The sequence below is a fragment of the Oryza glaberrima genome, chromosome 1, assembly GCF_000147395.1.
Source record: "Oryza glaberrima chromosome 1, OglaRS2, whole genome shotgun sequence".
Taxonomy (NCBI): domain Eukaryota; kingdom Viridiplantae; phylum Streptophyta; class Magnoliopsida; order Poales; family Poaceae; genus Oryza; species Oryza glaberrima.
The window spans coordinates 23,912,208-23,933,927 of record NC_068326.1 but is presented as its reverse complement, the minus strand read 5'-3'; the positions used below and the strand labels follow the sequence as shown (position 1 = coordinate 23,933,927).

Genomic DNA, 21,720 nt, shown 5'->3' with positions numbered 1-21,720 from the left:
AAAAATAGGGTTTAAACTCGAGTGAATTTATTTCATCCACTGCTGAAGAAACCATCTTTACTGGGTTGAGCAAAAACCACAATAGTTAAAGATGATTTTTTTATCCCGGTTTCAAATTTTATCGGCCCTAGGTGATGTTTAGTCCCTGTTGGTATTACCAACCGGGACCATTTTCTGTCCGAGGTTGTCAGAGGACCAGGCATTTTTAGTCTCGGTTGGTCACACGGTCACACCAACTGGGAATAAAAATTGACTAAAAATCAATATACAGTATATAATCTCTATGACGTATCCTCCAAACTCCTCATCTTCCTATTCCTCTCTCTTATCCCTATCCTCTCTTTCCTATTCCTCCTCTTATCCTTATCCTCTCCTTCGTATTCCCAATTGAGCGTGAGAGTGAGCGAGCTGAGGTCGGCGGACGGCACGAGAGCGAGCGGGTGGAGGGCGGCGGCCGGCCGGCGTGGCAGCAGGCGGGCGTGGAGGGCGGAGTGACGGGCGGACGCGGCAGCTGCGGGTGCGGCGGCGGGCGGGCGCGGCAGGCGGGCAGCGCCTCTGAGATTGTTTTTTTTTTTTTTGAGAATTTGTGATTCGGATCTAAGATGTATTTGATTTGTGTGTGACGTGAATATATGATGTATTTGTGATGAATTTTTTAGAACTTGTGATGTAATTTTTTTTAAGAATTTGTGATGTATTTGGAGATGATCGATTTGAGGATTTGGAGAAGATCCTTTTGCTCTGTGATGTGATGATTGATTTGGGATTTCACGATTTGGGGATGGAGTGAAATCAATATTCAATGTTAAAAACAATAAAAAATAATAATAAAAAAAGCAACCAGACCTAGGACCTAGCTTGGCTCCACTTTTAGTCCCAGTTGGTAACACAAACCGGGACTAAAAATAGATTTTTACTCCTAATTCATGGTACCAGTTGTATAGCCGGGAGTATAGGGGGTTCCCAACCAGGACTAAAACCCCTTTCTCCATCAGTGATCATAAGAAACCTAACCAGTTGAGTTAAGCTCACTTCGCAAGGTAGCACACCATTTGTAAACAGATTATTGTCGATCATTATTTTGGACCCAATGATTTGATACTTCCGTATACTGAATTTTTTTTCCGGCGTGTATACTGAACCATGCATAAGTGAAAATATTTTTGCCCGTCGTTCCTGTTTCTGGCTTTCTGCCACGGTGAAACAGCTTATTGAACGATATATAATGAGGCTTGCAGCAACAAATCACAAAATGATTCGGGCGATGAAGACTCGAGGAGATATAAACGGGAAATAAGTGTAGTTCAACGACAATGACAGTATTTTTGTACTACGTAAATTTTCGTTTCTCTTAGAATGTTAGGTGCAAGGAGAGTAGGTTCTGAATTAATGATGTTGCAACAAATTAAATTGACCTGATTGATATATACTGGTGGTTGTGCTATTTATTATCTAATATTTGCGGAGCCATTGTTTATTTGTGGAATAAGCAAAACGGCATATTTGCAAACGAAAAGTAATTTGTTAATAAAACTTTTATATATGTATTCTTAGCGATCTAAAATCAAAGGCTGAAAAATAAACTTCGATAAAAAAAACCTCAAAATCAGCTCCAAATTTAAAATTGAAAATTCAAAATTTGGCTGGCACAAGCATAAGCGAAAATATGAGTCCCTTGAAGTGTTTTCGATATTTCAATTTCTTCAAACAATATCCCGTAAATGTTTGACACTGACACTGGTGGAGAAACCATCTTTGATCGGTCAACCAAATTTCACAATAATCCCGGTTGTATTAAAAACCGAGACTAAAAACATCTTTAAAACATCTTTAGTCCCGGTTTTAAAGCTCTAGGGGTACTTTCCAATCTTTAGTACCAGTTGGTGTTACCAACCGGGACTAAAGATCTATTTGTAGTCCCGGTTGATAACACCAACCGGGAAAAAAGATCGCCTTAAACTTTACTCCCAGTTGGTGTTACCAACCGGGATTAAAGATCTATTTGTAGTTCCGGTTGGTAACACCAAACAGGAAAAAAGATCGACGTGGAGATCGGAGACGCCTACGCGATCGGATCGAGGTATCTCCTCCTCTCCTTTAACTCCTCCCTCCTCCTCTCCTCAACCTTATCTCCTCCTCTCCTTTTAACTCTCTCCTCAACCTTATCTATTCCTCTCCTTCTCCTCTCTACACAGCAGCGGTGGGGCGAGGAGATGCCAGGCCGGCACGAGGGCGGCGGGGCACGGAGGGCGGCACGGCGCCCGGCGAGGCGGCGGCTGCCGGCGCGAGGGCGGCGCGGCACGCAGCGCGCGGCGAGGCAGTGGCCGCCGGCGGCGGCCTGCGGCGGCAGGGCGCGGATGGCCGGCCGGCCGGCGTGGCGAGGCGGCGCCTAGCAGTTTTTTTTTTGTGTGATGTATTTTATTTGTGTGTGATGTGAATATGTGATTGAATTTTGTAGAAGTTATGATGTATTTTTTTTTAAGATTTTTTGATGTATTTGAGATTATCGATTTGTGGATTTGAAGGCAATTTGAGGATGATTGTTTTGGGATTTTGGGGACGGGATAGGGTTAGGGTGAAATCAATATATTAAAAATAATAAAGAGAAGAAAATAATAAAAAAGCAACCGGATCTGCCTCTTTAGTCCCGGTTACCAACCGGGACTAAAGATAAAGTAACACCAACCGGGACTAAAAATCGATTTTTACTCCCGGTTATCTCACCCGGGACTAAAGATAGCGATCTTTAGTCCCGGATTCGTAGTCCCGGTTGAAAAATCGGGACTATATAGGGTTACGAACCGGGAGTAAAAACCACTTCTCCACCAGTGTGACAGGTTTTTTTATTTAAGCTATATGGCACTTGTGATGATTGTGGATACAAATAAGAGTCATGGAACTCACCCAAAATTAGAGAAAGCGCCTGGATTGCATATTTGCATGATTTTTATACAATATCGCTGATAAGAAATGCCTCTACGAGAACGACATCACGGGCGCATCAGCCACGCAGCCAATGTGGCCAAACAATATAGTTGTCTCCTTGTAACCCCTAACCCTTTCACTATACACGGAAGAAAAACAATGGAGCTAAATTATAATAATAGTACACATACCCTATAGCACCGCTGGAACTCAATTTTAGTCTATGTTTGCAACTCTCCTTACTATCGGATTGCAAACTGGGACCCGAATCGGGACTAATGATCCATCTTGGATATTTTGTTTCAGGTAGTAACACCAACCCAAACTAAAAAGTTTTTTTCATTGTTTTTTTGCCACTTACGTATTGATTTTCCCTAATCGAGTTGCAAAATCTAAAAAAAAAAAAGCATCACAAATACTTAAAAAAAAAAGCATCACAAATACAGATTCACATCACAGATCAAATACATCATAAATTCTAAAAACAAAATACATCACATCATAGATAATAGGAAAAAGTACGAATTACCCCCCCCCCCCCCGAACTATCGCGGTCGTCCGAATTACCCCCTTGAACCACAAAACCGGACATTCTTCACCCCCAACTATGCAAATCGGACGAATTACTCCCCTCGACCCAATCCGCGGTGGTTTTGGTCTACGTGGCATCCCAGTCAGTGTTTTTTAATAAAAAATTATAGGACCCGCCTGTCATACTCTTCCACTTTCCCCTCTCTCACTCTATCTCACTCTTCATCTGTCTCTCTCACGGATCGGCAGCGGCGGGAGACACGGAGGGGCAGGCGGCGGACGGCGGACGGCGGCGCACGGGGGCGGGCGGCGGGCGGCGAACGGCGGCGTCGCGGCGACGGCTGAGCGGAGGCGACTGCGGCGGCGGCTGCGGGCGCGACGCACAGGGGCGGGGGCGGCTGCGGGCGCGGCGCACGGGGGCGGGTGCGGGGGAGGTCCGGGAGGGAGCAGCGGCGGTTAGGGACACGGAGGCGGCGATCGTGCGGGACGCAGAGGCATCCTCATCCTTGATGTGAATCGGGGCTACGAAGATGACGCCAGCGACGCGGATCGAGCCAGTAAGAAGCTGGCGGTGGCGAGCGAGCCGACGAACTCCTCCTCCGGGAGGGAGCAGCAGCTGCGCGGGATGCAGAGGCGGTTGCCTCGCCCGCCTCGTCCGCCTGTCCGCTGTCGCCCGCCTCTCCGCCGCCGCTCGCCTCGCCCGCCTCGTCCGCCTCTCCACCGCCGTCCGCCTGTCCGCCGCTGCTCGCCTCGCCCGCCTCGTCCGCCTCTCCGCCGCCTCCCGCCTCTCCGCCACCGCTCGCCTCGTCCGCGCCTCTCCCGCAGCCCGCCTGCCTCTCCGCCTCGTCCGCCACCGCCCGCCTGTCCGCGCCATCCGCGCCGACCGCCCCCGCCCACCGTCATTCGCACCGCCATGTGCGTCGTCCGCCCTGTCATGCCGACTGCCGAGAGAGAGAGGAGAGAGAGGGGAAGATGGGAAGAAGTGTATGACATGTGGGTCTCACAATTTTTTTAAGATAGAATGCTGACTGGACTGCCATGCGTACGCCACGTAGACCAAAACAGTTCTGCATTAGATCGAGGGGGGGTGATTTGTCCGGTATTGAAAGTTGAGGGTGAATGATGTCCAGTTTTGTGGTTTAGGGGCGTAATTAGGATGACTGCGATAGTACGTGGGCAATTGCACGTTGCAGAAATAAGAGTAGAAATAGAAGTTAGTTATTTGCATGCGTGCATGATTAAATAGTTATCTGCATGCAAGTTAGCAAAACATGTTCTAGCGTTTGCCGTTTGGTGTAATTGGTTATTCATTACCTTGGGATCAAATTGTGAGTTGTGATGTTTACGTGTGGTGTGGGTTCTCAATGTACCATTAAAAATACAAAATAGTGTAACCTATAACAATAACTAGAGATCATACGATCCAGAACCCAGAAGTACTCCATCTGTCATATACAAAATCTAATTCAGATTTATTTTTTACGGGAATAAGTAAAGATTCAAATTCAGAATTGGATTTTTTATGGGACGGAGGGAGTATGCATGAAACATTCTTGAGAAAGGCAAAAGGAATAGGCGACATAACGACGACACCAGCCATCCAGACAAGGTGAACAAAGAATTAATGTACATATCTCCTAGTAACCACTAAGCCTTGTGCTACAATAAGTTAGAACATTACGCCACAAGCGTATAAGAAACAAAGAAAAAAGAAATCTCAAAAGTTTAAGAAGAAGAAAAAGAACAATGAAAAAAACCTCATGACAAAAAAAAAGAGGAAGAAAAATGACAAAGCCAGCAGGTCACTTGGTAACAGTCATGATGTGTATAATAGTACTACAGTTCTATAATGAGAACAATACCACAGTCCTTACATATTTTAATTGCATATATTGTGTATAATAATAACAAAATATAATTACAGAACTACATGTCATAGATGACCTTGCGTTCAGCAGAAGAACCGAGGCCAATGATCTGTAGACAAGAATCGGTGATGCTAGCGATTGGAGGTTGAGTGTATGGGCCCTGTAGCAGGCCAATTGCAATGCCCTTGTATGCAGCTTCTGATTGATGAAAGCCATCCCACGATGCATACTTTGATGGGTCATCACACACTTTGTATTCACCATATCCACAGCCTGCAGATGCAGATACACCATAAGGTCCTCCTCCACCACAGCAAGCGACCAAAGGATCCTCAATTCCTGAATCGCAGTTTGGGAGTGTTAAACAAGCTACCAACAAGAAAAAATGTTCTTTATCAATGTAGAAAGTAGTTGAGGAGTGCATTCCATGACATGATGAAAATAGAATAGCCAACCTGGTAAATATATGGAGGGAGAGAAACCCTAATTAGATGTTATGATTGTGGTACAAGCATATTTACAGAAAGATTTCCTTTGTTCAAGAAATGCTATGGAAGTCGAATTTAACAGGTCAACAGAAAGCTAGTATTTTATTTCTTGTAGTAACCTACAAACTAGAATTAATTAATAGTATAAAGCTTACAAACAGTAATGAACTAGCTGCACTCACCAAATTGTTCAGGGGAAAGAAAAATTTCCATGGCAGCTCCATAGTAATCAGTATAGATGATGGCCACATCGGGGTGAAGCTTGCGCAAGTTTTTCCAATTCATCTATAAGAAGTTTGTTGTGGTATTGCGAGAACTCATTCATCCACCTAAGGCAACCTATCTCTGGCTCATAATCTTTCTTCTTATCACTCTCAAATTGCATGAGGTATGTTGGAATACATCCAATTGGGAGGTTATGAGGAACAACTAGTGTCTTGGCTCCAAGTCCGATCAATTCCTGCGAACTCAACTTTATTGCATTACAAGCTATATAATATTATATTGCTTCGTGAAACAGGAGCTCAAGGTATATAAAAAGATGCAGGCATATTACTCACGGTGATTGTGGAAGAAATTTTGGCAATAACACTAGGAGTGAAGCTGCGAATCTTTTCAATGGGCACGCCGCTCATAAGAGGATAGTTGTAATCATTGCCTCCGATTTCTCCAACCAAAAAGAGAGATTGATTCATCATGCCCTTGCAACCTGTGCCATAAACATCGTTTAGTAATAGCTGAAAGGGAACTTTAACTATCAAAATTGCTGCTTTATATGGTAGTTAAACTAAACTATCTTCACCTACTACTTCTAGCATGTTCGTTTATTATCCTATTATAAACTAGACAGATTTGTAGCAAACCCACAATCATTGACCTGGCATATTTGTTTTTTTATTTTATTCTATGCAACCAATTCAAGGGTTAAGCAATTATTCACGTGGAAATCATATCATGTTGACCAAATATTTGGCAGTGGCATGGTGTGCATTATTGTATAGTAGCAGTAGTAGTATACTCCAAACTAGCATGGTGGCTCGCGCAGATTACGCGACTAGTACCATTATATTTTCTCTTATATAATAGCATATAAATTTTCTCACTATATTATTAAAATATATTACAATGACAATATAATTTTAAATTTTACAATAACTTTACGAAACTACTAATGTGTAATATTCATATTGTATTTTATATACGTGTTAGTTATTAATTATTTTTAATATCAAACTTTAGTTATTTGTAAATTATATATATTCCTATATGGACTCTAGACTTGTCTTTTAATATTTTTTTTAATTCTGAACTTTTATTATTTTTAATTGTATTTCTATGTGGATTCTAAATTCATCTTTCAAAATTCTTTAATTTTTAATTTTAAATTTCAGTTACTTCTAAATTGTATTCCTATATTGACTTTAAACTCTTCTTCCCATGTTTTTCTTAATTTCTAATTTTAGTTATTTGTAAATTGTATTTTTATATGGACTCTACACACTACTTTTCATTTTATTATGTTTATTCTAAATTTTAGTTAGTTTTAAATTCCTATATGGACTCTATACTCTACTTCTAATATTCCTTATTTTTAATTCCTAATTTCTATTTTTTTCTTAATTGTATTTCTATATGGACTCTATACTCTACTTCTAATATTCCTTATTTTTTAATTCCAAGTTTCTATTATTTTCTAATTGTATTTCCGTATGGACTCTATACTCTACTTCTAATATTCCTTATTTTTAATTCCAAATTTCAGTTATTTCCTAATTGTATTTTTATATGGATTCTAGTCTCCTCTTCTAATATTCCTTAGTTTTTAAATTCCGAATTTCAACTATTTCTAAATTGTATTTCTATATGGACTCTAGTCTTCTCTTCTATTATTCCTTATTTTTTAATTCCGAATTTTAGCTATTTCTAAATTGTATTTCTATATAAACTCATCTTTCAGTATTCTTTAATTTTAATTTCAAATTTCAGTTACTTCTAAATTATATTCCTATATTAATTTAAACTCTTCTTCCCATATTTTTCTTAATTTTGAATTTTAGTTATTTAGAAATTATATTTTTATACGGACTCTAAACTCTACTTTTAATTTTATTATGTTTATTCCGAATTTTAGTTAGTTTTAAATTCCTATATGGACTCTATTCTCTACTTCTAACATTCCTTATTTTTTAATTCTGAATTTTTTTTTCTTAATTGTATTTCTATATGGACTCTATACTCTACTTCTAATATTCCTTATTTTTAATTCCGAATTTCTATTATTTCCTAATTGTATTTCTATATGGACTCTATACTCTACTTCTAATATTCCTTTTTTTATTCCGAATTTCAGTTATTTCCTAATTGTATTTCTATATGGACTCTAGTCTCCTCTTCTAATATTCCTTATTTTTTAATTTGAATTTCAACTATTTCTAAATTGTATTTCTAATATGGACTCTGATTTTTCATATGGACTCTATACTCTACTTCTAATATTCCTTATTTTTAATTCCGAATTTCTATTATTTCCTAATTGTATTTCTATATGGACTCTATACTCTACTTCTAATATTCCTTATTTTTAATTCAGAATTTCAGTTATTTTCTAATTGTATTTCTATATGTACTCTAGTCTCCTCTTCTAATATTCCTTATTTTTTAATTCCGAATTTCAACTATTTCTAAATTGTATTTCTATATGGACTTTGTTTTTTTATTTTTCTCCGATTAATGTGAGAATTTCTAAGCCATGAGAGCGAACGTGGAGGCTCCTTTTTCTAATCCTTTGATAATATAATAGATAGATAGATAATAGATAGATGGATAGATAGATAGATATTGTTAATGATTGCGGTATCTCTAGACACGCACCTTTCTAGACAATAAAGCCCCACCAACTAATAGCAAACTGCTATGACTAGTGCTTAGAAAATGAGAACTGCCACGATCTCGTTCCAAACGTCATTGTCGAAGCCTCAAAGGTTGGTGGTGCAAGGCGAAAGCCGAAAGCCGAAAGCCGAAAGGTGTTGGTTGATTCAAACATACAGTCCATGTCGCCGGCGCAGAGCATGTCGAGCAGATCGCGGAACCACCCCATCTCCATCTCGAGGTGCACGACACCGTCGTCCGTGGGCACCCCTCTCTCCCGGAAGAAGTCCGGGCCGAGCGCCGTGGCGCCGCCCACCGCGAAGTTGGCCCCGCTGGCGAAGTCCCCCGCGGTCTGCCCGCCCCAGTACGGCCGCAGGAACGGCAGCCCCATTGCTTCAGCTGCGGCGCGGCGTACCCACACACGCACGCGCGAATTACACGTCTCATATTAGCAAACGGATCGAGCGATCAATCGATGCAGACGAGGCCTGCAGGATGGATGGATGATGAGGCGTACCGATGAAGTCGATGATGAGGCGGCCGTCGGAGCACCGGCCGGTGGCGCGGTGGAAGAAGGTCTCGCCGTAGGGTGGCCACAGCTGCGAGGTCGTTGCCGGAGAGGAAAGCGACGTTGCCCGTGTCCGCCAGCGAATCCCCGAAGCTGAACACGCGCAGGTAGCACGGCGCCGCCAGCGCCTGTGCCGCCGCCGCCGCCGCCGACAGCACAACTGCCACCGCCAGCACTACCGCCGGCGGCGAGAGGAGGCCTGCTCCTCCTCCGGAAGTGGAGGAGACCATTCTTCCTACACTTTCGTTTGCTTCTGCTCGACGTCGGGCCCGAAGGCGAAGCGGCCACTGGGATTGGCTCTGCGGTGTTTTTTCGCGTTGGCCCAAAAAAGGCAAATACTCCAAGAAACGTAAGCGTGGCTCGTTAATGTTAAGTGGGCTCGAGTGACGAATGCCCACAGGTCAGTAGGGCCTCTGGTCGCTGTTAGCCTATTACACATGAGACGGTGACAGGTACGCTCCATCCTCCACTAAATGCACTGTGAAAACGTAGTATAAATGCTAAGCGCTCATGATACGTACACATTGATCCCTATATATCACTCATTGCTAAAATAATAATTACCCGTAAAAGCAAATGCTCATGTCAAGTATAGGATTTGAATCAAGAGACTTCGTTCTACCACAAGAAACCTAACCAGTTGAGTTACGTTTATAAGTACGTTTATTTCGTAAGGTAACACTTTTAGATACACAGGTTGTTGTATATCATTACTTTGGACCAAAAGATTTGATACATCCATATATTGATTTTTTTTTCGGCGATGTATATTTAACCAAGCATAAGTGAAAATATTTTTCCCCGTCGTTCGCATTCTGCCATGGTGAAACAACTTATCGAACGATAATGAGGCTTGCAGCAACAAATCACAAAATGGTTCAGGTGATAAGACTCGAGGAGATAGAAATGGGAAAATAAGTGTAGTCCAACGACAATGACAATATTTTTTTTACTTCCTCTATAAAATATACTCAACCTTGTATGAAATAGGATAATCTAGTACAATTATCCATATACTCGTTGTACTAGATTATTTTATTCCTTACTAGCTTACGTTTTTTCTGACGGAGGGAGTATTAAGTAAATAATCGCTTCTCTTAAGAGTGTTAGGTGCAAGGAGAGTAGGTAGAATTAATGATGTTGCAACATAATTGACCTGATTGATATATACTGGTAGTTGTGCTTTTTATATTATCTAATATTTGAAGTGTTTTCGTTATTTCGATTTCTTTAAACAATATCCCGTACATGTTTGACACTGACAGTTTTTTTATTTAAGCTATATGGCACTTCTGATGATTGTGGATACAAATAAGAGTCATGGAACTCACTAAAAATTAGATAAAGCGATCGGATTGCATGATCTTTATACAATATCGCTCATAAGAAATGCCTCTACGAGAAGCGACATCACGGCCACATCAGCCACGCAGCCAAGGTGACCAAAGAATGTAGTTGTCTCCCTGTAACCCCTAACCCTTTCACTATACACAGAAGAAAAACAATGGAGCTAAATTATAATAATACTACACATACCCTATATGAAATAATAAATCTTAAAAATTTACGAAGAATCAAACGATCCACAAATAAAACCTTGTGGTCGTGACTAAAAACAGAGAAGGAATAACAAGAGCCAGCCAATCACTTGGGCAACAGCCATTCTGTGTAGAACAGTTCTGCAGTTCTGTAATGAGGCAAAAATACCACAATCGTTACATCTTTTAATCACACGTATTGTCTATATAATAAAAAAATATATAGTTACAGAATTACAAATCGTAGAGGACCTTGTATTCAACAGAAGAACTGAGCTCAGTAATTTGCGGGCACGAATTAGTGGTGGTAGCAAATGAAGGTTGTGTATATGAACCTCGTAGCAGTCCAATTGCAATGGCCTTGTATGCAGCTTCTGATGGATGGAAGCCATCCCATGACCCAAACTTTTGTGGGTCATCGCACACCTTGTATTCACCATATCCACATCTTGCAGTTCCAGATACACCATACGGTCCTCCTCCACCACAACAAGCTGTCAAAGGATCTTCGATTCCTGAACCGAGGTTAGGGAAATGTTAAACAAGCTATACTCAGAAGAAAAAAATGTTCTTTTTCTTGATAATATGCGCTTTCCTCCATATTAAGGCTTCTAGACAGTTTTTCTAGAGTAACCGACTAGTTAGTTCAGTCTTAAACTCAGTACAAGTGATGTCATGTTAATTTGTAATACACATAATGTATCTATACCATGGTAAGAATGCAATAATTTGTAATACACATAATGTATCTATACCATGATAAGAATGCAGATATCTGAACAGAGGTCTGGCGTGGGGGTGCTTTACGTGACATGATGAAAATAAACTTCTGAACCTTACAAACATATGAAGGATACAGACAGATTTGCTTCGTTTGAGAAGCACTAAGGTAATCGAATTTAAGAGAACACATATAGAGTATTTTTCTTGTAACCTAAAAACTAAAATTAGTAGTGTTAAGCTTTCGAAAAGAAATCATAGTAGAAACAGTAATGAATTAACTGAACTCACCAAATTGTTCAGGGGAAAGGAAAACTTCCATGGCAGCTCCATAGTAATCAGCATAGATGATGGCCACATCAGGATGAAGCTTGCGTAACTTTTCCAATTCATCTATAAGAAGTTTGTTGTGGTATTGCGAGAACTCGTTCATCCACCTGAGGCAACCTGTCTCTGGCTCATAATCTTCCTTCTTACCACTCTTGAATATCATGAGGTAATTTGGAACACATCCAATGGGGAGGTTACCAGGAACAACCAGCGTCTTGGCTCCAAGCCCAATCAATTCCTGCAAACTCAACGCTGTTGCATTACAAGCCATGTAATTTTGTATTGCTTCTTGATACAGGGTCTCAAGGTACACAGAAAAGATGTAACATAGGCACGTTACTCACGGTGATTGTAGAAGAAATTTTGGCAATGACACTCGGAGTGAAGCTGCGAATCTTTGTAATGGACACCCCGCTGAGAAGAGGTAGGTTGTAATCATTGCCCCCAATTTCTCCGACCAGGAAAAGAGATTGATTCATCATGCCCGTGCAACCTGTGCAATAACTAGTGTTTAGAATCAGTATGTAAATATGATATTATAGCTGAAAATGGCATTTTAAGCATATCACAATTGCTTATTTATTATATCATAGTTAAACATTTAAAGGATCACAGGAAGCTTACTACTTGTCATTTCTACTAAAAACCAGATTTGTAGCAGCATGATCTTCCCCTTGGCGTATTAATTGATTTCTGATTTATGTTGTATGCCATCAATTCAAGGGCAAAGTTCATATGTAGCAGTGACATGGTGTCCATTTATAAAATATTTTTTATAATTTTTAATTTCAACTAATGATGACGTATTCTTTGGAAAACAATGTGTTATGGATTCGCGGTGTGATTTTATATATATATATATATATATATATATATATATATATATATATATATATATATATATATATATATATATATATATATATAAACTGCAGAAAGTTTGAGGACTCCTTTTACAATATTTCCTTTTTATAGAAAATACAGTATCAGTTATGGACTTAAGGTATTTGACAATGACGGTTATGGATTTTGAAATGGACCATCTGCCTAGCAGCAATCAACAAAAGCTATCAATCTTCAAGCCACAAATAAACCCCACTATTTCTGGTAATGATGAATTGCTTTTCTTATTTTCCTTGTGCTGTTATTTTCTTTGGATGCACATTTTTTTGTGTCTAAACCAAGTAACCACAGGTGACATATAATATGTGAAAATGACATTAGTAGTGTATCGTGGAAAATACTTCGATGCAGTTATATTCTTTAGAAACCATGTCAACGTCCTAAAGCACAAGTAAAAACTAAAAAGGAATCAAGGAATATATATTGTATACCATTGCACCAATTCTGAAATGGCATAGAAGGTACTAGGATAAGTTCCACACCATAAGGAAAATGCTATAGCATACTTTTCCTTTTTTTTTCTCTTCAACTTTCTAGCCAACTCCCACCTTCCATGTCTTCTGAGAGCCACAAAAGGTTGAGACAGTGCCTTAGTACCTGTCAGTCTGCGTGCTTATACTCTACTAATCAGTTTGTGGCATGTTTGGGATTTGCTTCTCCAATCTCCATGTGTCACATTCAGACCATTCTATTTATCACCAGATGCGCATCATCATCAAGACATTAACCCCCACCAAACTACTAGTCTACTGCTACGATTTCATATCGCTAGTTGAAAATGTCATCGTCAAAGGTGGGTAGAGAGAGAGGAGGGATTATATCAACATACGGGCCAGGTCGCCGGGGCAGAGCAGTTTCAGCAGATCACGAAACCACTTCATCTCCATGTCGAGGTGCACGATGTCAGCCATGGGCACCCCTCTCGCCCGGAAGAAGGCCGGGCTGAGCGCCGTGGCGCCGCCCACCGCGAAGTTGGCCCCGCATGCGAAGTCCCCCGCGGTCCGCCCGCTCAAGTACGGCCGCACGAACGGCAGCCCCAGCGCGTCCGCTGCGGCGCGGTGCACCCAAATTTCAAATCTCAGGTTAGTCGGGTCGTTCGATCGGTCGACCAATCGATGCAGGGGAGGAGGGGGCTGAAAATCGCCGCGAGCAGAGTACCGATGAAATCGACGACGAGGCGGCCGTCGGAGAATCTTCCGGTGGCGCGGTGGAAGAAGGTCTCGCCGTAGGGCGGGCGGAGCGCCGGCTCGCGGGAGTCGTTGCCGTAGATGAAGGCGAAGTTGCCCGTGTCCGTCAGCGAGTCCCCAAAGCTGAACAGCCGCGGGTAGCACGGCTCCTCCGTCGCCGCCTCTGCCGCAGACAGGAGCACCACCACCGCCACAACTACCGCCGCCGGCGGCGGCGAGAGGAGGAGTCCTCCTCCCTTCCTCCCGGAGGTGGAGGAGGAATCCATTCCTCTCCTCTGCTCGAGATGAACGGAGAAAAGGAGAGAAAGTCGTCGCGGCGAGGCGATGCTTTGCGTTGGTCCAAGTCTAACGTGGCTTTTATAAACGCTGCGGTAGTCACTGACATGTGGGGTCGCGGTGACAGAGGCCCACGGGTCAGTGGGGCCAGTGGTCGCTCTCACGTGTGACAAGTGTGCTTTCTAACCTTCGAGAATGATGAGATGTGCTCAGTTAAGAGGCCCTCTTTGAAGTACACGTCGAATCCATTATTTTTTGCACACAAACATATGTTCTTTTTAGTATTACCTTCATCCCAAAATAAATATATTCGTGGATATCCGTACCCCACGTTTGACCGTCCGTCTTATTTGAAAAATTTAAAAATATTTAGTCACACATAAAGTAATATTCATTTTTTATCATCTAATAGCAATAAAAATACTAATCATAAAAAAATTTTAAATAAGACGAACGGTCAAACGTTGAACGGAGGAAGTATTAATTAAGTCAAAGGTTTTGGATACTCTACGTCTACGTGACCTGGTGAAACCGGTAAAACGCAACAAGGACGTACGAAAATTACGTATTCCGAATGGTGAGGCACTTCCGTATGATGAAAACCGTGCGTGAGTGAAAATATGTTTTCGTCATCTCGCTTCTCCCATGGGCAAACGGCTCAAAGAACAATAATACGAAGCTCGGCACGCAGAACGGCTCGGAGGGGCAATCCTTATAAACCAAAATTAAAATCTTACAACTTTAATCTAGCGTTGTTTCTTTGAATCTTTGGTTTTCTCATCGTAGTTTATTTTACAACATTATTTTAAAAAGTTCAAAATTTGAAATATACTCCTAACTTTTAAGAATAATAAACTTAGAGCATGTCAATGGATTGTCTATACTACTTCTAATATAAATATTTTGCAGGTTTTTTCAAAAAAATTAACCTCCCACAATAGCCCTAAACAAGTTGAAAACATCATCCCCATCACCATAAATGTCTCTCCATAAGTCGAGGGAGGGCCTCACCCCGGATAGCCATCACCGACCGATTCACACGCTTAGGAGTCAACCGTGGGAGTACAAGGAAAATAGGTCTAGTTTTGTCTGAAGTTTTTTTTATGTAGACACTTTTTTATTTTGAGAAGTTAAATTGGGCTATCTCTTAGAGGGAAAGGATATTTTTATCCCTTAAATTCCATTAGAGATTAAAAAAAGATTTAAGGAGATTGAATTTTGGCAAAAATGTTAGTCATGCTCTTTAGCATAATAACTCACTAGGTTAAATTACTTGTAATAAAACCTATTCACATGGGTTCAAACCGTACACTTACAACGGATGCTTGTATTTAGGTTTATTATTCTTTATGTGACATGGTGCTCGTATTTAGGTTATGATGACTTTGTCAATCCACATTCATATATAATATGTGGACTGCTTCTAAGTTTAATAAATTCCTGGTTCTCAAAAAAAAAGATCCACATTCATAATGTGACAAAAGTGGGGGAACACATGTTAGAAGAAACGACAAGTATAGTTCAACGAGAAATGTGTTTTTTTATATGAGTAATAGTTTATCATATACTCCTATATATGTAAGAAAAGTATAAAATGTTGTAAAGTTGATGTTGCAATGATTTGACTTAATTGATTGATATAATTTGCTCGTGACTGTACTATTTATCCAACACTTCCAAAATTTTGAAGTGTTCTAATCTTTTTCATTTCTTAAAACAACATTCTCGTGCATTCTTTGAGAGGATATTATTTATGGGCTATGCCACTTGTCAGGATTTTGTGGATACAAACAAGAGCAGTCATACTCACCCAAAAAGGAGAAAGCAAATTTGCATGACCATGGTTTAATTTTTTCAATCTCATATATACACAAGAAATATCGGCTTCTCATAAAATCTCTAAAGCGTTACCACGCAGTGCGGTGATATCATACTACCAACGTCTAAACGTGCACTCAAATGTACACAAAAATATGAAAAAGATTTAAGGCGTACGGAGCTCAACGATATGTACACTACTCCTAAGTACTAACACAGCAGGACTAGCAGGATCCTTGCCAAGCAATGTGTTCTTGGAGGTAGAGAGTTCACGAAAGTATATATATGCGGTGTTGAGGCACAAGGTAACAAGTTAGCAAGTACTAGCAACAACTATGGTGTTATTTTGTGTACTAATCTCCTCTTTGTCTTACTCGCTCCGTCCCACTAAATAAAACACTTAAATTTATCAGTCTCCAAAACTAATTTTTCATATATATTTTTTGTCAAAAAAATTTACTATGTTTATAAGAATAAAATCATAATCATATGAAAGTAAATTCAAATATCAATCTAGTCATATTATTTTTAACAAATAAAATTTTATTTATAATAAAATAGTTACTGATCAAATATTTAAAAAGTTGAATCTTTAAAATATGTGTGTGCCTTATTCTTCAGTGGGACGAAGGGAGTAATAGTTTTGGTCGGCAGATCGCCACCATGAGACGGAAAAAAAGATCTGTACCAACAAAAAAATCAACTCAAAATTATGTATACACGGTAAAAAAAGGATAAATTCAAGGACCAAACAGTACACAAATAATACGTCCATCATTATTGGTAGTTACAGAATGCACTGTTTTTCATACTCATATCCCCATGTATAAAACATTTTTTTTGTTATTTTTGCATATAAATTATCATGTTGCACATCTTGATTTTTTTTTCTTTACACATTAGACACACATGCACATATCATCACATACGCAAGACCGCAAGTACACACCCACGAATGCATCCACTGACACACTTTTGAAAAGAAAAAAGAAATAGTAACATGTTCCTCATCTTAGTAAATTCTTGTAGAGTGATGCATTTTTAGTGTACTTTGGTGTACCAGACATCCAGCTTCTAAATTTAGTTTCAAGAGTATATTTTGTGAGAGAGGTTTACCTAGCTCCGCTCTCAGTTTAATTAGGTGGAGCTGAAACTATTTGGTTGAGTTCCAACTTACGAGAGATAGAGGTGGAGCTGAAGCTATGTCAAACAGACTAGTAGTACATAAAGATTCTCTTCTCCATCGCACCAAACATTGTGAAGGAGAAAAGAGCACCATTTTGAGATTCGTTTATGCACTATTACTATTTTGAATATTGCGATTCAATCTTCACAAGTCAGGTGCAAGAACTGAATGAAAAAAAAAAAAAGGAAGAAAATTGGAACGCGCGCTAATCTTTTGCTTTTATAGAGGACCGTATCAGATACGGTCAAAAGAAAAAAAAACTCCCATGAACATAAGTAATTTGCTTTACCTCATCAGCATTAAAAGCTTTTAAGTGGCCCTTTCAGAATTTACGAATCACCCAGGGATTTGACACATGCAAGCCACATTGAATTGTTCACCGACGGGTTGCCGCTCACCGAGAATATTCCATCGCTGGAAATCTCCTATCTAAATTTGCTTTCAACTTGAGTAGATGAACAATTATTCCAAGTGGGAACCACGAATCGCATATACTAGTCTCCACATTTGATGGCTGGTGAGTGGTGTGACTTGTTAACAGCAATAGTCTCTCTTTTCACTCGTCAAATTCAAATGAGTAGTTTGTATTTCCAGAAATTATAGTTTTAAAACTGGCTAAAGCAGAACATTAGGCCAGTGTCAACAAATGCTAAGGCAAAAGGTGCATAATCCAATGTTTGTCCAATGTAACAACTCAAAACTTGACACAAATAGTTCCTCTCGTACAAGTTTTGTTCTGTTTGGCATTAGGCCGCCGGATTCTTATTGTAAAGCTCAAATCCTCGGTATCCCAACACAAGGGGTAGAAAGAAGCATAAATCAAATCAAGAGAAGCCTCATCTACAGGTATGAGTTGCTAGTCTGCAAAATGGCCTAACTACGCATTTGCAAATTTGATACCCTTCTCAATTGAAGCCTTGAGCTCGCCCTTAAGATTCTCCAGTCCTTCCTTCTCAAAGTCTGACAGCTGGCCCAACCCAAGAACTTCCTCAACTCCATTCTTCCCAAGCTTCACCTGTAACATCAGTGAAGGAACATAAATATTTCAGCAGCTTGACCATAAAGTTTACTGATTGAAGATTTCTAAAGCAAAAACCAGTTTTGAAATGACCAGATGATAGAATCACATTCACGTTAGGCTAAGCACCCACTTCGTCTATGTAATATGTAAATAATGTCACCATGAGCACAACATAAAGCAAAGCAGCAAACCACAGGAAATCTTACTGCAATTTGCATACATGATTTGCTATGAGATTTGGCATGGCATATTTGAGGGCATTTTTATGAACTTTTGTACAAAAAAAAAATGCTTCTTGATAACCATGCAACAGCCTTACAGTAACCAGCCTATAATATGGGAAACCAGATGAACCGTAACTTCTTTTGCAGCAGTACATGGATGCCGTGCACAATATCTAAATTTGCATGGATGGTCTCAGGTTCATAGAATCAGAGCACCAAAATGCACACTTCCACAGTTCATAGTAATAGATGAGCCAATAAAATGAACACATTCTGAAAGTATATAATAAGGTAGCAATTCCATAAATGAGGTATAACCATTAATTGCAAAGTAAAAAAAGAAAGAAAGTATCTAACCACACAAATCATTCGGGATACAGGAATCTAACCAGAGACAAGAACCACTATTATATAGGATTTAGTATATTAATATATATCTTTCTATGCAATAAAAAATTTGCATGGTTCGATCCTGTCCATCTTCTAACATTTTTGGACAGCAAGAGGAGGACGCAAATAAAACAATATGCATACAAAACTAGAGCCGCACATTAGAAAAAGGAGGAATAGAATAAAAGAGATATCATTAAGATGAGAAGGAATGTCAAATACTCTAGATTTACTCCACCAAATGATATAGATCACAACTGCAACAGACAAAGAAAGTTGTGAAAAGAAAATGTACCTTGGAGGCAAAGAATGGCAGCTCTGTTACAGTTGATTGCACAAAAGAGCATTCAACAACGTCCGGCACTCCATTCAGACCCTTTAAGCAAGCATTTGCGAAAACAGCACCAGCATACCTGTCCCCCAATAGAATCAAATGAGTAAGGATAAAAGCACTACCATTAGCCATAAAAGCACTAATTCCTCACTCTGCACAGCTGTTATGTTTATTTTAACTTACGCCATGGACAAGGTTGCAGAGCCCTTTCCAGCCTTTGCTTCAACAACTTCAGTCCCACCATCCTGTGTTCTCTTGGTAAGAGCCTTGATGTCTTCATCAGACAACGCATTAGTTGCAGGAGTTGCCTACCCAAATAAAGAGTTCCTTCAGTTGGATTGTTAAGTTATGAGCTCATAAAAGCATCATCTGCTTCATATTTTTGAACAGCCAAAATAACACAGTTATATCTTATATATTGGTCATGTTTGTGTTCTTATTTGTAATCCAAAAAATGATTGTACACTTCATATTAGACTATGTTAGCGATGATTCTATAAAGATAAAAGATTCCTATACAGAAACTATGTCAACCTTGAGCGAGAAAATATAACAAACTTGGTTATTAACTTTTTTATCATAATAAACATGTGCAGTTTACTACAAGAATAAGAGAACACATGAACAGTAATTCTTAAGTTAGCATGTTTTAACCATAGCATGCATGATATGATTATGGTGCCATAACAAAAAATATATATATTGTAGGCATACTCCCTCCGTCCCAAAATAAACCAACCTCGTACTAGGATGTGACATGTCCTACGAGGTTTGGTTATTTCGGGATGGAGGGAGTACCAATCTGATAATCTTATTTTTATGATATGTAAATATGGATCCTACTGGTATGACATTCTGAGTTATGTTAATCAAAAGTCAAAATCCATACCTGTGAGAACAGTGGCAGGATGGTGATACCCGCATGACCACCAACAACTGGGACATTCACATCTGCCAAAAAGGGAGAAACAAATCCAACAGAAGATAAGAGAGAAAAAACACCAAAACCCTACTATATCAATTCTCAGTACTCAAGTGACTCTCAGGTCATTACCAGTAACTGGTACATTGGCCTTTCCAGCATAGAAAGTCTTAGCACGAACAACATCAAGAGTAGTCACACCAAACAACTTCTTCTCATCGTAAGTCCCAGCCTTCTTGAAAACCTCAGCAGCAATTGGGACCGTTGAATTCACTGGGTTGCTGATCATGTTGACAAGAGCCTAATATACATGAACGAATTTAATGAAAGTGTTGGTAATTAAGCATGTAATACCAATGAACATGCATGAGTTTCAAAGATACGAAGACTGAAAACAAAATTGATAGAACTTATCAAAGATAAGCAGATAACAAGAAGCAATAAGTCAGGGTAAACAATGATATTCTTCTGATTTGTCCAGGTTAATAAATGACCCGTGGGGATAAAAATAATTGCTGCACCAAATTATCAGCATTCAGCCAGGGAATCAGATTATTCAACAAGAGATATACAATGAGTGCTGGATGCTGATACACGCGTGCTGGGGAAAAGTTTGGCGCCTTTTCAGTAATCTAGTACAGCTTTTTTCACACATCTAATCAAATCATGTTTACGATTCCGTTACTAGACCTAATTGCAGCGAGCAATACCCACAAAGCGACCACAAGAGCTACAGGCACAAGAGCTGCAGATCCAGAGTGCTGCGAGTGAGGGAGAGATCTTACATTCGGGCAGTACTTGGCAATGGCGGTGCAGAGGTTCTTAACGATGCCGGCGTTGATGTTGAAGAGGTCGTCCCTGGTCATGCCGGGCTTCCTCGGCACGCCGGCCGGGATGATCACGATGTCCGACCCCTCCAACGCCTCCCCGAGCTGGTCATCCCCCATGAACCCCTTCACCTGCGAGAAACCGAAACCCCCAAAACCCAAGCGCCCGCAGCGTTAGACAGATCCCGGCGGAACGGGAAGAGGGGACGGCGAGCGATGAGAGCGCGGGGGAGGTACCTGGGCCGGGGCGTTGATGTGGGAGACGTCGGCGGCGACGCCGGGGGTGCCGGCGATATCGTAGAGGGAGAGGGAGGAGACGAGCGGGTTCAGCTTCATGAGGAGGGAGAGCGGCTGCCCGATGCCGCCGGCCGCGCCGAGGATGGCGACCTTCCGCTCCGGCTGGCCGGAGGCGGAGGAGTAGCCGCGGCGGCGGCGGAGGACCTGCGAGGCGGATCTCATCAACGACGGCCTCATTGCTGCTCTCCTCTGCGGCGCTCGAGATCTGACTCGGTGGAGGAGGCGAAGGGCGGAGAGAGAGAGGAAAATGCAAAGCGGTGTGACTTTGTAGTCGAGCAAAGGGGATGTGGATGGGATTGGGATCTACTCCAAAAGGTTGTTAGCGAAATGGTACTACTAACTTGTGCGGTTTTCTTGCTCGTGTCAATTTGATTTTTCTCTCTTTGATTTCATCTCTCTTTTTCTCTGTGCGCCTCGTTAATACTATCATTTCTGATTTGATTAATCTTAATACTATCATTTCTGATTTAATCAATCTGTTTTTCCGTCCGTCTGGTTT

General features: G+C 40.6%; 2 protein-coding genes and 1 pseudogene across 2 annotated transcripts; all 3 read right to left on the bottom strand.

Moving 5' to 3' along the window:
• Positions 1 to 5,269: 5,269 nt before the first annotated feature.
• On the bottom strand, positions 5,270 to 9,511 carry LOC127755584 (GDSL esterase/lipase At1g28600-like; annotated as a pseudogene).
• A 1,064-nt stretch (positions 9,512 to 10,575) lies between these two features.
• Positions 10,576 to 14,264, bottom strand: LOC127755566 (GDSL esterase/lipase At1g28600-like). The gene is made up of 6 exons (XM_052281247.1): positions 13,898 to 14,264; positions 13,569 to 13,787; positions 12,181 to 12,329; positions 11,798 to 12,074; positions 11,039 to 11,301; positions 10,576 to 10,935 (listed from the first exon to the last, which is right to left on the bottom strand). Exons 1-6 carry the CDS (start codon positions 14,190 to 14,192, stop codon positions 10,858 to 10,860), a joined length of 1,281 nt encoding a protein of 426 aa, XP_052137207.1. The 5' UTR covers positions 14,193 to 14,264; the 3' UTR covers positions 10,576 to 10,857.
• A 3,581-nt stretch (positions 14,265 to 17,845) lies between these two features.
• Positions 17,846 to 21,497, bottom strand: LOC127752694 (malate dehydrogenase, mitochondrial-like). Its single transcript, XM_052278097.1, has 7 exons — positions 21,162 to 21,497; positions 20,883 to 21,056; positions 20,230 to 20,398; positions 20,065 to 20,126; positions 19,359 to 19,483; positions 19,137 to 19,254; positions 17,846 to 18,221 (listed from the first exon to the last, which is right to left on the bottom strand). Exons 1-7 carry the CDS (start codon positions 21,396 to 21,398, stop codon positions 18,084 to 18,086), a joined length of 1,023 nt encoding a protein of 340 aa, XP_052134057.1. The 5' UTR covers positions 21,399 to 21,497; the 3' UTR covers positions 17,846 to 18,083.
• Between the last annotated feature and the right edge of the window lie 223 nt (positions 21,498 to 21,720).